This window comes from Helobdella robusta, assembly GCF_000326865.2.
Source record: "Helobdella robusta unplaced genomic scaffold HELROscaffold_5, whole genome shotgun sequence".
Classification (NCBI taxonomy): domain Eukaryota; kingdom Metazoa; phylum Annelida; class Clitellata; order Rhynchobdellida; family Glossiphoniidae; genus Helobdella; species Helobdella robusta.
In genome coordinates this window covers 3,936,484-3,953,479 of record NW_008705254.1, presented here as the reverse complement: position 1 = coordinate 3,953,479, position 16,996 = coordinate 3,936,484, and the positions used below count along the sequence as shown (strand labels likewise).

General features: G+C 30.6%; 4 protein-coding genes across 4 annotated transcripts; all 4 read left to right on the top strand.

Annotated features, from left to right (window-relative positions):
* Positions 1-1,175: 1,175 nt before the first annotated feature.
* Positions 1,176-2,804, top strand: HELRODRAFT_163501 (hypothetical protein; the record flags this gene model as incomplete). Its single annotated transcript, XM_009027354.1, has 7 exons — positions 1,176-1,189; positions 1,419-1,532; positions 1,676-1,745; positions 1,997-2,095; positions 2,216-2,302; positions 2,586-2,633; positions 2,772-2,804. 7 exons carry the CDS (start codon positions 1,176-1,178, stop codon positions 2,802-2,804), a joined length of 465 nt encoding a protein of 154 aa, XP_009025602.1.
* Positions 2,805-4,314: 1,510 nt separating this feature from the next.
* HELRODRAFT_185083 (hypothetical protein) lies at positions 4,315-5,990 on the top strand. Its single transcript, XM_009027353.1, has 5 exons — positions 4,315-4,478; positions 4,701-4,736; positions 4,822-5,028; positions 5,293-5,460; positions 5,608-5,990. Exons 1-5 carry the CDS (start codon positions 4,413-4,415, stop codon positions 5,884-5,886), a joined length of 756 nt encoding a protein of 251 aa, XP_009025601.1. The 5' UTR covers positions 4,315-4,412; the 3' UTR covers positions 5,887-5,990.
* Positions 5,991-9,173: 3,183 nt separating this feature from the next.
* Positions 9,174-11,816, top strand: HELRODRAFT_163499 (hypothetical protein; the record flags this gene model as incomplete). Its single annotated transcript, XM_009027352.1, has 6 exons — positions 9,174-9,213; positions 9,311-9,525; positions 9,634-9,687; positions 10,057-10,143; positions 11,105-11,245; positions 11,571-11,816. 6 exons carry the CDS (start codon positions 9,174-9,176, stop codon positions 11,814-11,816), a joined length of 783 nt encoding a protein of 260 aa, XP_009025600.1.
* A 2,628-nt stretch (positions 11,817-14,444) lies between these two features.
* HELRODRAFT_189238 (hypothetical protein) lies at positions 14,445-16,959 on the top strand. Its single transcript, XM_009027351.1, has 6 exons — positions 14,445-14,583; positions 14,766-14,983; positions 15,055-15,108; positions 15,234-15,320; positions 15,671-15,826; positions 15,984-16,959. Exons 1-6 carry the CDS (start codon positions 14,571-14,573, stop codon positions 16,233-16,235), a joined length of 780 nt encoding a protein of 259 aa, XP_009025599.1. The 5' UTR covers positions 14,445-14,570; the 3' UTR covers positions 16,236-16,959.
* Positions 16,960-16,996: the final 37 nt, after the last annotated feature.

Below are 16,996 nucleotides of genomic sequence, written 5' to 3'. Positions count from 1 at the left end.
TTGTGAAAATTTGTGGCAGTGAATGAATGGATGGATATATGAATGAATGAACGAACGAACGAACGAACGAATGAACGAACGAACGAACGAACGAATGAATGGATGGATGAATGGATGGATGGATGGATGGATGAATGAAATAAAGAATGAATGGACGAATAAATAAATGAACTAGCGTATAAACAAATATCGAAAAAAACTAACGTACGAACATGACTACCAAAAAAGGTCGTCAGCCACAAAAGACACGTTTAAAAATTCTCCCTCTCAGTCAACGGGTCGAAAAAATTAGCTATTTAAATACATATACGGCCCTTGAAAGGTCAAATAATTTTCAAGGTGGCCTTTCAAAGGTTAAATAGTTCTCAATGCGGCCCTTCAAAGATCAAATAATTCTCAATGCAGCCCTCACAGCAAAAAGTTTGCATATACGTCTTTTTCTTCAACGCAATATCGATCAATTTGCATTAACCAGTAGTTGCAACCTATAACATTAAACAAGTACATGAACTCAATTTAGTTTTTTTACTGAATCTGTTAAAAATTATAAATTGCCCTTATTTCTTACCGAAATTATCAGCTGTTTTGTATTTTAGTCTTTGCGGTTATGATGGGTAATCTTGTCTACTAGTCTTTTTAGATCGTTTGGTCTGAGCGCTAGTTGATCCATATCATCAGCAAATATATTTCAATCAATATATTTAATGAATTTGTCAAAAGCAAATATCTGTATATTTAAAATACAAACACAAAATATGTATCTTCAGTCATAAATTTGAGTATTTTTTATCTTATTATCTTTATATATGTGAATTTACATTTCAATTTCTTTTTAATTCAATATTTAACGATTGCAATTAACTTTCGGGGATCGAAATGCTATTTAACTCTGTGCGAACAAAAAACTGAAAGTCAAAACAAATAAAACACGTATTTATTTAAATATATTAATCAATAGTCGACAAAACATGTTAATCTATCACCAATATCTTAAATGTTCTTATTCAGTTATATTTTAATAATGAACATCCTAAGCATGTGACAATGGATAGTCGATAGACCAACCAACTAGCCATCCCTTTTTTTGCCGGAAGTTTGTACTGGCTCGCTTAGAGAACTTGTATCAGTTTTTTGTGCTCTTTTTGTTTTAAGTGAATTAAATTAAAATAAATAAAATGGCTAACGACAGGTGAGGTTTTAATGTTTTTACCACTGATTGCTTATTTCAAAATAAATTTGTGACTCATTTCTGGCCTGAATCGGTCGATCCCTCCGGCATGTTTCCAGAATTTTCGCTCACATTGTGTTGCGATCTTGAAAATTTTAATTTTATTTTTTTTTATTAAATGTGAAATCCTTACATACGCTTTTTCAAGTTTAAATATTTTTGATGCACTGACGTTGAACTTGCTTTTCAGACATTTACCGTCAGTTCAGTGGGCACAACGCAAGGACAAATTGTATCTGACCATTAATGTGGAAGATTGCAAAGACCCAACGATCAAGCTAGAACAGAACTCTCTACATTTTGAGTACGATTATGTCACGCTTATTTATATTTATTTCTTTGGGATGCTTTGCTCAAAATTTTTATATCATTTTAAAAAAATTATTTAAAATTGAAATATGATGCTAGCTAAAAAAATCCTTTCAAATCATTTTAATTTAATTTTAGGGGTGTTGGAAACAAAGAAGCATTGCATTATGATATAACAATAGAGTTTTATGGAGACGTTGATCCAGAAGTAAGGGGCCAATAAATATGCGTCCTTTAATTTTTAAACTTAATTTAATTAACGTTGCAAAATTTATTATAACTATAAAAATTGAAATGTTATTAATATTATTTAGTTTTATTTAGTCATTATTTAAACCAAAAAGCATTAAGCCTTTGAAATAATTTCCATAAACAACTTTTGCTCTAATTTGGTAACTTCTAAAGGAAGATTGATTGATAACTTCTTAGTCTCAAAAACAATTTAAAAATCTTTTAAAGAAATCCAAACATGTGGTTCTGCCTCGTCATATACAATTTGTGGTCTATAAGAAAGAAAGTGGGCCATTCTGGCCCAGACTACTAAAAGATAAAACAAAGGTTTTTATTTTTTAATTACAATTGTAGAAAAATTTTTTAAGTCGATCATGTTTTTACATACTCTTCAACACATATTATGTTTTGTTAAACTTATTTAATTTTGAATTTTTTTTAAACTAGGTTCACTGGTTGAAAACAGATTTTGATAAGTGGAGGGATGAGGATGATTCTGATGTTGATGAGTCTAAAGATTTTGCTTTTGAGGATGTTCGTTGATAAGATATTTTATGTAGATTAATTAGATTTTGCCTTTGAAGATTTTAGTTAATGATCTTTGGTGTAAATTGATAAGGTTTAAAAAATTTATTTTATTTTTTTACATTATTGTTTTTAATTTTCTACATGAGTGTAATATTGTACTAGTTTTTTAGATTTGGACAAACGAGTCAATTTTTATTGATAAAATTAAAAGTTAATGAACGTTCAGACTTGTAGTGATTTCTTTTTATAACTTGTATTAAATAAATGCTTATCACTATATTTAATTTAGATGATGAATAATATGGGAAGCTATAAAGGGCCAGAAGAGGATATGGCTGTAAGTTTTGAATTCAATTTGCCTTTTTTGATTCTATTTTTGTTGTTTTCTTGTTATTTAAATCTTTTATGTGCATTGTTTTGATCTGATGTGACTACCAATTTTTAAAATTTATGTACTATTCTTTATTCTTTTCAGGATGACGAGAGAGATAGCGATGATGAAGGTTAACGAGCACTTTATATCTTTTTTTTATTTGTTCAGTGCGGTAGTTTAATGACATGCCATGCTATAACACTGAAAACGTTTGAATTTTTGCAGAAATGCCAGACCTAGAATAAAGCATAGAAACTCGATAACTTTTAGTGCTTATCAAATTTTCAAGACTGTTTATGTTTACTTTCGTACTTTGATCATAAATTTTCCCTGTTTTGATTAATTATCGTTTTATTAGTAATAATTACAGTTTTTATTCACTGTTAATGTTATTTGTTAGGTACGTCGTCTGTTTTCACTATGTGTAAAGTTGGCAAAGATGATTAAATTTTATTTAATGTGTTTATTTGTCATGTGTTTAATAAGCCACAAGTATTTGTGATGTTTTGGAAGCGTTGAATTTAAAGAAATTATGTCATCACATTTTTTCTTAATTTTAACTTAATCTATTTACGGGACACTGACGTTTTCTCGTTTTTATGGATAGTATGAGTTGTCACCAAGTTCAATTTCTTCAAAAAAAAATTAGTGTGGTTTTCTTTTGTTTAAGTAGATTGCCCGGAAGGACAACTCGTTTTGAAGGGCGTCTGCCTTCAAATCGGTCCAAAAGTATTTTTTTATTTCTCGATAATTTCTCTGTTTTTTTGAAGGCGTCCGTGTGTATACGACGTATGTGTAATATTGTATGTATGTGTGATTTGTGTACTTCTGTTAGGTTTAGTTTGTCTGAAATTATGTACATAAGTATATTACCGTAAGCAAATATGGTACGAGTAAAGGGTGATCTAAAGCAAAGGAAATCATGTCCCTTGTATTTCTGATTGATGAGACTTAACTTGTAATCAGTTGCGTAACAAGTATTGAACGTTAGTTATCAGTAAACTTTTTGGTTCAAAATTAATACTGACTCACTGTAACGGATGTTTGAATGCATGTATGTTGGTATGTATTTTCGTTGCCAGTGCATCTTTGTCTTTATCGATATACGAAGCATCTTCGATATGGTTTCCAGGCGATGTAGCCATTTTGTAATAAAGCCAAGAAAGTAGTCATGCGATGGTTCGTTGCAAGGCGGCAAGCACACTAGATTGTTGGATAAAGCTGGACAGACTAAAGCTCCAGTGATCAGGATAAAATGCTAGGAAAAAGAAATAGAAAGGATCTGCCACAAATAGATGGATGACATGACAAAGTGAGAGGGAGAAGCATCGATGATTATGCCATATATTTAGTTAGATGTTTAAGCATTTTTTAAGCGATGATAGAAAACGATAAAAACTTACCTAAAATTCGGTTTTCTCAGATGCAATTGATTTTTTTTTTTAGAAATTAAATAGTATCAGTCTTTCATTTATGAAACGGCTTCTGTGTTGATACGTGACAGCTTCTGCGTTTTATTCTATGTATGATATATTATTTGCGGTCGACTTTCAGCCTAGCATCAAATCGTACACAATTTGTCTATTAGGATATCTTTAAGAACATGTGTTTATGCTTACATTGGCGACCGTTTCTAGCCAAACGCTTTGAATTTAATGACAGCGAATTTCTTATATTTTATAATATTAAGCATTTCAAAATTTTATTTATTTACATATCTTTAAATATTTTAAAAAATTTTCTATGGCTAAGCTTGCAAAAAGTAAAAGTACTTGGACTCCTCTCAGCAATCCTGAACTAAATCAAAAGGTCAGTATCACAATAATTTATTTTTTTTAAATTTTTATTTGTAGTTTAGTATTGACTAGTTAGATACTGGATACTTTTCAAAATTTATTGCTAAAGCTTGAACTTTCAATAAGTATTGAGATGTTTCAGCAGAACATAGAAGGAGTAATTTTTTATCATTTTATTTATTTATTATCATGATTGCTTTTCACTGCATTAAAAATAAATTAACAATCATTGTAGATTTTTAATGAAAGAAGACTTCTGACAAACAAATGGGTCAGTTTTTTTAAATGTTCCATTTGGTTACGTTTCTTTTCATCAAATCAAAATTGTATATGTAAGAAATATATTTTTAAACAAGTTTGAAAAGTGGTCAGATGATCAAAAACTGCAAATCATTGATGACTTTGTTAGTCAAATGAAGTCCAAACATTTGGATGCTCTGAGAGAACTTTTGGCAAATAAAAAAAATTTTTTCCACGAAGATTTCACTCGATGTTTGCCACGTATCTTATCTGTTTACATCTTCTCCTTCCTTGATCCAAGGAGTCTTTCTAGATGTGCCCAGGTCTCATTCAAGTTGTTTGTTCATTTTGTGGTGATGATATTATGAAAGTTATTTACAATTCTAATTTTTTTGTGAAAATTTATTGATGATATTGGAGGATATCATGAACAGCCAAAATTTAGTTATCTTTTTTCATTATTTCAAAACGTCATGATGAATAAATCAAGATTCTAATTATTTAGGAATTTTAAATAAGTTAATCATGATTAGATTTTGAAACTTCTTTTGAATAAAATTGGTTCACTTCAACGCATCATTGATTAGGTGTGCTGGCATTGGAAGTGGATAACAGAACTTGATCAGTTGTGGATGAAGAAGTGTTTGAGTTTTGGTTGGCTGATTCCTCCAAGCAAGAATTTACAAGAAAATGCTGGTCTATGGAAGAAGCATTATATTGAAAACATCAGTGCATTGAAAACCACCATACAACTGGTGTTGATGTTTTGTCCTGCAGCTACTATAATTAAAATAATTAACTCCTCACTTAAAATTATATTTTATGTTAATTTGTTTTGAGTTAATAATTTTTACAAAAAGATTTCACATTCAGTAAAACAGTTTGAAACAACTTGAAATCAGGCAACACTGAAGATGTCGGCACGATCTCCGCGAATCAAGCGCCCTTCATCTGCCCTGAACACCAACCGATCCACGACGAGCACGTCCGCACTGACCACCAAGAGAGACTTGAAGAACAGCCGACCGCCCTGGAGGGGTTCAGACAAGGCTCCACGTGATATCAGGAGGAACAACTACCTCAACAATGAAGATGAAGTTGAAAAATTCAACAGAATGTTCGTTTTTTTTTCTCTTTGTAGCTTGCTTGTTTGCTTTTTTTTTTGTTTTAATTTAGTTTAATATGTAAAATATAATAGTATGTATGCTATTTACAATTAAGAGTTTTTAATGTTTCAATGCAGTTTGTTTGTTGAATGAATTAATAAAAGAAATATAGATTATGATATAAAATTATATATTCTACAAGTTTGGTAGGTTTTTTTTTCAAATTATCAAACTCGGAATTTGTTAGTGACATAAATTTTGGACCGTCAACTAGAATTGAACTATAGCAGATGTATGAGATAACATTACTAAAGAACTTAATTGATGGAATTATATGACGATGTTGATTTGTTTCTTCATTTTAAAATTAAATTTCTATAGAAGAAAGTTGGGTGTGTACAGTTACGTGGTTGAAGACTTGCAACGGAAAGTACCAATGCTGAAATCGAGCGTATCTCAAAAAAATTTGATCAACACTAACACAGTAAGTGCTGTGTAAAAATGATGTATGTCTGATTGAGAGATTGAATGAGTCGTTAATTGGTTGGTCGGTTGGTTGGCTGGTTGATTGGCTGGTTGATTGGCTGGTTGATTGGCTAGTTGGTTGACATAATAATTGTTTAGTTGGTTGAATGGTTTATTTTTGGTTTGAACAATGGTGTACAAGTTGGTTGGTTTCAGTTTTTTTTTCTTCATTAATTCATCTTATCGTTGGTTTATTCGATAACCCCTTAACCTCAAATGAATTTATTAATTCGTATAAATTCGTTATTAAATTAATGTTCAAAGATTAAATATTCATATTAGAAACTCATTCCAACAAACAAAGCAGACACAAAACAAAATGGCAAGCAAGCAAACAAACAAACATAAACGAATGCAAACAAACGAACAAATGCAAACAAACGAACAAATGCAAACAAAAGAATGTATTATCTTTCGCAGCTACTGAATTCTCAGACCAGCTCATAGTTCTGCTATTGTGTCTCAAATCGAAGATCGTGATCATCCTTACTATCGTCATTGTCGTCGTCACCATCATGATTATTATTATTACTATTGTTATTGATATCAATGTTGTTGTTGTTGTTGTTGTCATTTTTATTGTAATTAATACTATTGTTGTTGCTGTTTGTTTATTATATATTTCTATTCGTTATGCACTATCTTCATTATATTATATTCTATTGTTATCTCGCCAAATTTATTTGCGTTCTGTTCTTTAATAAATACATAGTATAGAATATTATGTATTTCATAAATATTATGTATGTATATGTGTATGTATGTATATGTGTGTTTATTTGTATGTATGCATATGTGCATGTATATATATATAAAATATATATATATATATATATATAATATATATAATATATATATATAATATATATATATAATATATATATAATACCACAATATACATATATATATATGTGTGTGTGTATGTATGTATGTATGTATATGTGTATATGTATGTATGTATATTATGTAGCTACCTATGTTTATGATAAAAATGATCACGATCTAGAGATGGTGATCGTGAGTATGGTAAAAAAATTTAAGAAAAACTATAACAACAGTGCTAGCGGAAGTGTAAAATGAAGATGATGATGACGATGGCTGTGAGGAAGATGATGATTTGGTTCGCAATTTTTATCTATGTAGGTATGTGTGTGTGTGCGTGTGTGTGTGCGTGTGTGCGTGTTCTTAAATTGAATCATGGTCAACTGTGTGTCGGTGTCAGAATAGGTTACTTTTAAAACGCAGTTATAATGACAAGATGGTGATTGTGATTAGAGTTGATTAGAGAGTTATAACGTAACATACAACGACGACAGCGGTTGAATCAACGTACAATCAAATTTAATATTGTATTTTTAATACTTGTATTCATTCAAGCTTGGCGTTGTTTTTACAGAGGCTTGTCATCATGAGTAGAATTAATAACTGTACTAATAATATAATTATTATTATTAATGATAATAATAATAATATTATTATAATATAATGAAGTAATAAAATTTGTAATAATATTATTATTATCAAAGTAGTCGTTGATGTTGAAATTGTTTTATTTATTAAATTTTTTTAGCATTGCTACTATGCTTATTTTAGTATTAAATGTGTTAATGATATATTATTAATAAAACGATTTTATTATTTTCACTAATTATATTTATTATTCTCAATTTGTTTTTGTTGTTTCGTCGTTATTATTATTGTCATTATTAGTTTTACTATTGATATTATTTTCGAACAATCGAGCAGCGAACAATCGAACAGTTGAGCAGTTAAAAGAATAGGCAAAAATTTCAACAAAGAAAGCGCTTTGCGTTGTTTTGCATTCTGTGTATCTGTGTGTAAGTTTCTTTGTGTATGTGCGTGCCTGTGTGTGTATTGTCGCTTTACTGTTCGTATCTTATGCCGCAAACATGATATGTGCGTGTGTGCAAATGTGTGAGAATGTGTATGTAGATATATGACTGTTTAGTGATGCGTGTTCGAACCACCCAATCGGGTTGGTTGGAGGGGTATATTTATATAACGAATAACAAATAACATACGTTGTTCTACGAGATGTATGCTTGAAAATTTTTAATAAAGGTTTGTATGTGTGTTATGTAATCACAGTAAAGATTAGTACTACAGTGGCAAAGCATGATTATTACCGATTCTTTGTTTAACGTTAGCAATTTAGTCTTTTGTAAATTTCGAGATTTTTTTAATTTTATTTGTTAGTTAAATTCATTCAAATTCTCATTACTACATTTTTGTGGCTGTAGTTTTTTGTCTTTTCATGCTCCGAATATCCAGAAATAAGGGCAAAAAAGTTTTCATTGTTCTTCAAATAGAAATTTATTGTCAACAATGGCAGCGGTGTCGCTAATTAAAGTCACGATCCGTCATAATTCAAGTAATTAAGGCTTCACTTTCCTAACTAAGCTTGATTGATATTTGTGTAACAACTAGCATGTATAGTTGGTATACACACACTTGTGTACAGCGTTTCAGTGGCATACAAATGTTGCAAGATCTGAGTGTAGTGAAGCGTACCAGTCGCCGTTATTTTCTCAGTGACAAGGACTCAGCTACTTACTTGCTGGCTCGCTATTATCTGCCTACTCCTTACAACTTTTATTCAACTTGCTACAATGTAGATAAGTTAGGCAGAATAAAACATTTAGCGGGCTGTCGGGTCCTGCTAGTTTCGCATCGCTCTCTAAACTTAAATTTTATTTTTCGATGAAATAATATTAAACTAATTTATTGAAATTAATTTTTTATATATAATTTTTTAGTTCTGATTACAAAAATTTGAACTTCGATAAAAAATCAAAAATTAAATTTTTGGCCCGAAAATGAATCGAGAACATAAAGAATTTCACGAAATCAGGAGAGGTAGTTTGAGAATTGCTAAAATAATTTCAATTTTTTTTAATCAACTGAAATTTAATAATTGAATCAAATAATTAATTTTAATTGATTACCAATCCAGTTAAAATTCCTCGTTTTGGCGGCTTATGCTTCCTGAGAGTTCTTGCTTACCTGCTGATCACTGTCGCCATGGCGTCAATCGTTCTAGACGTTGTCGACATTGCGGTAACTTCTCGATACTGTTACTCCACTGTCCCCAGACCTCTCATATGCTTAAATAACATTGCTGACGACGTTTGGACCTGGATCGCTTCCGGGATTTGGGCATCTATCCCCGTAAGTGGATGACAAAAATTTTTCACATCGTTTCATTTATTTTAATTTTGTTTTACTCTGTGGATATAAATTTTACGTGGCGCGTTTAATAAAATTTTTAATTTTTAGTTGGCCGTTGCCGGATCATGGTCAGCTTATTTGTTGGAAAGACCTGGATTAAATGTATGTATTCATCTGTGCTTATAATTTTAGGAAAAATATATGCATATCATTTGTTATCTTTCATTTTTGTATCTGCATTTTTGTTTAAAATCTTAAATTAATCGCCTCATTGAACGTTTATAATTACATTGCTAGTTTAAAAATTGATTCAATTTGTTCACCTAATATAATGAATACAGTTTTTGTGTGTTAGGTGATGGCTTGTTATTTGGGGACACATCGTGCTGGTTCGCTGTGCGCCGACTGTTATTTCTAATCAAATTGCATTTAATTAATTCGATTGGTGCGACTCTTGATGTTATTTTTTAATAGAATGAAATAATTATTTTGATTGTAACGTATTTTTAATTGTATTTTGATTGAATACAGCCATACGCGTGCGTGATATTCCTGGGCATCTGCGCCTTCCTATTCTGCCCGGTCAAAGCTGCCCTGAACATCGTTGAGGCCGTCAAGGTTCGTAATAATTTCTAATCTTATAATCCAAAAAACAAGATGTTAGTTTAGTTCCATGTTTTTAATTTCGTACAAATAAAAATTTTCTCAGTGATATTTAAACAAACAACTTGAAACTTTGTTATTAGTATCAATAGGCCAACAGTTTTATTTATAATCGCTTATATAATAAGTAAGAGCTGCTGACAACAATGCACCAATCAAACAAATTACTATCGGTGCGATATATTTCCAACACGCTACAATCAAACGCGTTGTACGGTCTTCCTTGGACGTATAATTTTATAATTTAGATACGTTGACAGTGTTTTTAAAAATTATGTTGCAGCATTTTTAAAACAGTTGAATAATTTGCGTTTCACCTCAGGCTATTGAGGGCTTGTTTCATTTTGAAGCTGCATTGCCTTGTGATCCGTTTGTAGCATATCTCTTAACACTTCAAATTTTTTAACTTAATTAGTCATTATTTGATCATCATTCACTTTTGGCAGTACCAGCTATCAGATTATCTATATGCATACATTAACATTAGTTTGAACACAGCGTTTCAACTAAATTTAATTTCAAGCAAGCTTAAGACTAAAAATTTTTTGGAGACATAAAATAGTTTATAAACAAGAAAGTAGGCATATAGAAAGAAGGTTGTGACCGTTCTCTGTCGGCATAAGTGAAATTTCTCACGTTTTTATTTCGCGATAGGCCGGTTCAAACTGAAAGATTATCCCACGCGTGCCTACGTGACACTGACGTGATGTGCACGCAAACATGTAGAACGATATCTCAGCAGTTATGCCCGCACATAAAAGCTCTTTAACAAAAACGAGATGTATTCATAACATATTTTTTATTTTTTTTTTGTAATATTACTTAAAATGAATGAGTTTCAAAATAAAAACAAATGAAAACATATTTGAAATATTAAAAAACAATTAGTTAACATTTTACATTATGCAAATTTCAGTATAAGGACAACACTAACTGGTCCGACATTTCGTACCAAAAAATTGTTATTCCAATCATTTTGGCTGTGATAGCTGCCTTGGAGTTTTTGCATTGCCTCGCCATCTTCATTGACTTCGTCTGCTTCTCGTGGAACAGAGCGGTTGGTGTTGATTGGACGGAAACGATTTCAAAAATTATTTAAGTCATATTAATTTGTAGGAGGGTCTTTATTTCAATAATATAAATGATTTAATGATTTTTTTACTCCGAGTATTTATTTTTATTTGTTTAAGTGATCGTCAATGAAACTTGTTTGAAGCAGCCAAATTTTAAACACATGTGCGAGTATTAAATGCAGTTTTACATAATACAGTGCCTGGTAATACAATTTAAGTTTAATAATAAAGTTAAATTCAAATAAAAATTTTGAGATCGGAAAAAAATTATCACATATTGGAAGATTTATTAATGTGACTCAATTGTAGGATACCGTGGAGTACATAGAAGAGCGCCACGTCGAACCTCCCAAAGTTTTCCCAATTGCCACAAACTTCCACCCGAGTCCATACCATGTCCCTATGAACGTTCCTTACTACGGAGTGCCAACTACACAGACTCCCAAGTACGTCATCAGCAGTTCCGCTCCTGTCCCCGCCATGCCAATTACCAATGGACAGTACAAGTGGCAGTTTAACCAGATGCCATCCAATAGCCCGTACAGAATTTTTTAAGATCACTCCATTGAATAGAAGGTTGTCGAGTTGATTGATTGATTGATTGGTTGATGATGGGTTTTTGGGTACTGTTGTGATGATTGTTTGTGAGAATATGCGCTTATAATTATGTTAGTAATTATAAAATTTCTTCACAAAACAATTTAAGTTTTTGAAACAATTACAATAATTATATGAAACAAGAGATAAAATGGAAATTTAATTATAAATTTTGACTAATTAATGTTAATTTTTTTAAATTTAACTAAATTATATCGTATAAATATTTAAAATATTTATTTTACTATCTGAGTTTTTATCTAACAATGTTTCTTAACTATATTTTGCTCTAACTCTTTTTGCTATCATGTTATTGAACATAAGTTGTGGCAATTAAACAAACACATGCAATGTTATCACGTACGACTTGTGCATATGCATGATGCATATGTCTGTAATTCATTTCAATTTACACTGGTTAATAATTCATTGCGCTAAATACAAAAACATTTTTAATTTTATATTTGAGAATAATCTATTAACAATTATTTTCTAAGTTTTTATACAGAATTACTTTCGATAAAATATGTTTAGTTGGATCTTTCAGACCATGCCATGTGCTAAGCCAATTGATATTATTTATAAATAATTAATGTATTATTTCTATATTGCAAAAGTTGATTTTTCAGAAATTGTTTCAACTAAATATTGGACGTTTCTTGGTTTTCAATGAAATTTTACCAGTTTGGGAAATTGTTTGAAATTTTCAACAATAAAATTGGAAGATTTGCATGATCTTTGTTAAATTTTAATCGTTTGTGTGTGAGTCGTTTATACGAACCACCAAAAGTTAAACTAAAAAAACCGCCAATTTGTTTAAAGAGGAACGAGCCCTGAATTAAACTAAAAAACGTGGTAGATCCATTTTATTTCCATTTCTTCTATGACAAAAACCCATAACGTTTACAGTCTGACAGTAATATTTTTTATAAATTAAGGAAACGAATATTAAAATGAGAGTTAAATGAAACATTTGAGATTGCGGTTAATACAGAATGAATGAATGGACCTCACGAGACCTATAATAATAGCACACAACTCGAGATAAATAAATCATTGAATAAAACGTGGTCATGTAAAAAATACAAACCATTGCCGAAACATTTGATCAGTTGTTTGATTTTTATTCATTAATAGTTACGAAATAAATTGCCACAATTTGATATTGATATTTAAAATGATTTGATGTATAATATTAAGTTAGTTTAGATGTAATTTGAAATTTATGGTATGCCAACTACATTATACAATCTTATAAGCACATTAGTTAAGTCGTAGTTTGAAATTTATGGAATGCCAGTTAGATAATTGCTTCTCGGCAGCGCTCTTCGTTGTGTGAGAAACTAATGATTATAATAAAGTGTTGTCGGCGCTGCTGCTTGTTGTTGTTGTTGTCCTCAATGACGAACTTCTAATGACTTTAATTATATCATTAAACAGGGGAATTTTTAGTCAGTATGATCCAAAATGAATAAATATATATATATATATATATATATATATATATATATATATCATAAATATTTGAACGGTTAACAGTCTTCAAAATTTTTTTTCATGGGTCGACGATCCTTCATTTTATCTTTCATTGAAACCATCCGTTGAAACCATTAACATGTTTTATTAATCTTTTTTCTTAATCAAGGTACGCATACTACCTGTATGAAAATCTCTTAAGTACTTTCATCATATGAATCTGGCTAGCTTTATTCCGTTAATAAATAACTGACTGAGTATCGTGTGGAAATTTACAGCAATTAAAACGAGACGAGAGTTCATTCTTAAAGGTGAAAATCTCATAAAGTCGTTGTTAAATATTCTTATCCTAGCTATCAACTTTGGCATCAATTATAACAAACTTGGCTCAATATGGCATTATCTAAATGTTCATGATAACACGCTTGAACAAACACGACACCAAGCAGAATAAATGCTAAACACCGACTATTTTTGAAAAATTATTTTGTTTCTTATTCTCTCCCTCTCTCTCTCTCTCTCTCTCTCTCTCTCTCTCTCTCTCGCCCTATCTCTCTCTCCCTCTCTCTATCTTTCTTCTCAGTTCTATTCTTCCATTTTTAATCTTTCAATTTTTCTTTTTCTAAAATTCTTCTAATGTTTTTCTAATTTTTATTTCTCTAAGCATATATATATATACATATACATAGAAAAATAGAGTTGAGACTGTCGTTAATACATTTGCTTAGAAATGCAGTGATATTTTTTAAATGTATATGAACATATGTATTATAAATAAATAAATATATATATAAGTATATATATATATATATATATATATATATATATATTATATATATATATATATATGTGTGTGTGTGTGTTCTGTGTCTGTGCTTGTTTGTATTTATATGTACAACACTTTGTGCCTTAGTTGCTTGACAGCAGAACAACTGATTGAAGTTGTTGTAGCCGCATAATCAATGAATAAAGCAGTCTGATCATAATAGATAGACTGAGCGAAATAGAAAAAAAATAAAAGATAGATTTGAGATTGGTAAGAGAAGCTAGTAAAACGACAACTCCCATATATAGGTAGGCTAACTGCTTCGCTAGCTAGCTTTTCGTCAAATTAATTATTATTACTTTTTGCGTGATTATTATATTTTATTCGTTATTAAAAAAACTAAGCTGTTAGTTAAGCAAACAGATAAACTAAAAAGTTTCGAACGAACAGTGTAGCACTATAATCATTCCATGGCTCCAAGAGGTTTTTTCTTTCGATTCTTTTAGTTGAATTATCGTTGAAATATACGATTGAGTGATTGCACGGTCGATTGAATGTTTGACGTGTTAGTCGAAAATAAGAAAAATTTTGTTTATATTTTCATTTTTTCGTTTAGTTTACTTTATATTGTTTGTTAATTGAACTTGCGTTAAATATGATTTCAGTTTATATAAGGGGCTTCTGCGGACACAGATTGTTGAAATGTTTGGCCTACCTACTCATCGTCGTCTCCATCACCTCCATCATCCTGGACATCGTTGACGTGGCTCTGACCTACAAGATCTGTCCTCCATCAGGAATCCTCCGGAACTTCTACTGCCTCGCCAGTCCATCTGACGATGTGTGGACCTGGGTCGCTTCTGGGATATGGGCTTCTGTGCCGGTCAGTCAAAATTTATTTTTAAATTTCACTCCTTATTGTAGTTTATACTTATTTAAATTACATTTTTGTAGCTTACCATAGCTGGAATTTGGACTCTTTACATGCTGGATAGGCTTGAGACAAACGTATGCTAACTTTCAATAACCTTCTTTACGAATACTCACTAACAATATCATTTCTTTCCAACGTTGTTCATGATATGTGTGAATGCTAAACTAATTTTCAAACTTGCTATTAATTTATTTGTCAGCCTTTCTGGTATGTACTCTTCCTTTTCGTCTGCACGTTTTTCTTCACCCCGGCCAAGATCATCCTGAACAGCATCGAGGCTTCCAAGGTCAGTCAAACTGCTTCAATCTATTCGAAATATAAAAACTGTTCGCTATTATTTTAAAAAATTGCTCAATTCAAGTACAAATGAATAATAAACTTTACGATATTGTTTTGTCATTGTTACGTCGCAATATTTTATCGTCACTCTTAATGGGTTGCATTAAAACAGCATAATTACAATATCTTAGTTACTTTAAGACGCATGAATTTGTTTAATTGTTGTTCATTATAAAGTTTGAAATTTGTTTCACGCAGAAAGTAATTTGTTAAAACAAACATTTCATGAATATTTTTGAGAAAAATTTGAAAAAACATTTCGCAAAGTAAGATAGTATTTTTACGATTTTTTATCAGTACGGCGGCGTGAATTCTTATTGGGAGGGTTCTTCCTACGCTTACTCCAAATTGGTCATTCCAATCTTTTTGGCTGTGTTTGCCTTCCTGGAGCACATCCATTGCTTGATCTTTTTCATCAACTTTCTGTGTTGCTGGTGGACCAACGAGCACGAGGTTTCCTCATTCTTACTCATTCACAAACGTTTTACAATCTACACAACGGAGATTCCACCCATTTTATCTAACTTATAAATATTTTTAAATCTACATGACGAAGCGAAATATAAATATTAAAATTAAGAATTATATTTTTATATAAAACAAATTTTAGGAACGCGATGTAGAAAAAGTGAGGAATCCCTCACCATTCATGGTGGAAACTTCTCACCACAAAGCCAGCAACAACATGTACCAGTACCAGGTCCCCTTCAACATGCCGATCAATGTTGTGAACACCCCGGCCTTCACTCCGAGGTACGTCTACAGCACTCCGGGCCTTGTTAACCCTTCAGTACAGGTCGTTGGCAATACGGGGTTGAACTTGAATAATCCCACACCCTATGTGCAATTCAAAACTGCTTAGAAAAATGTGATTGGCCGGAGAGATAAGAATGAAGTAGCGATTAGAAATTTGGATTGTTGTGAAATATTTATTTTGATTGATAGATGATGAAATTGGATACTTTTGAACATTCCTGCACGCCATTAATTAATTAATCATTACTTTCATTTGTGCTCATGGTAAGTTTTTGACATTCATAGATACGACACAAATGACTACAAATTTTTAGTTCTTATATCAAACTAATTAATATGTTTATTCAATTTTGCTTAACATACTCAATTGCACAGGTATTTTTAACAATTTTCTGAATATATTTTCAAGTTGTTAATTTTTACAATTCGTACCAGTTTTAAAAAATATTAAGAGTTTATATTAGATAACGCTGGGTTATGCAAACATGAATGAGCATATAATATATTTCTTTATAAAAAAAATTTTTAAAGTCTAAATCATCAAAATTATTTGTAAAAGTACTTGGCTGAATGATTAAACAGTTCAAATAAACGTGCTATTTGCAAGTATTTCTAAGAAATTAAAAAATGTTTAGTGTTAATCTTGATTTAATTGAAAATGTTTATTTGAAAAAAGCTAAATTATTTTGGAAAACTCTTTTGAACTGCATTTGAATTATCAAAAACTTTACTCATTCGTTACTTTTTAAAATGTTTAAATTGATTTTGTAACTAAATAAATTTTTCTCTTTCTTAGTTATTTTTCAAAATAAAGTTTTCAAATAATAAAATTATTCGTTCTTTTTTCAAAATTTAACTAACAAATAC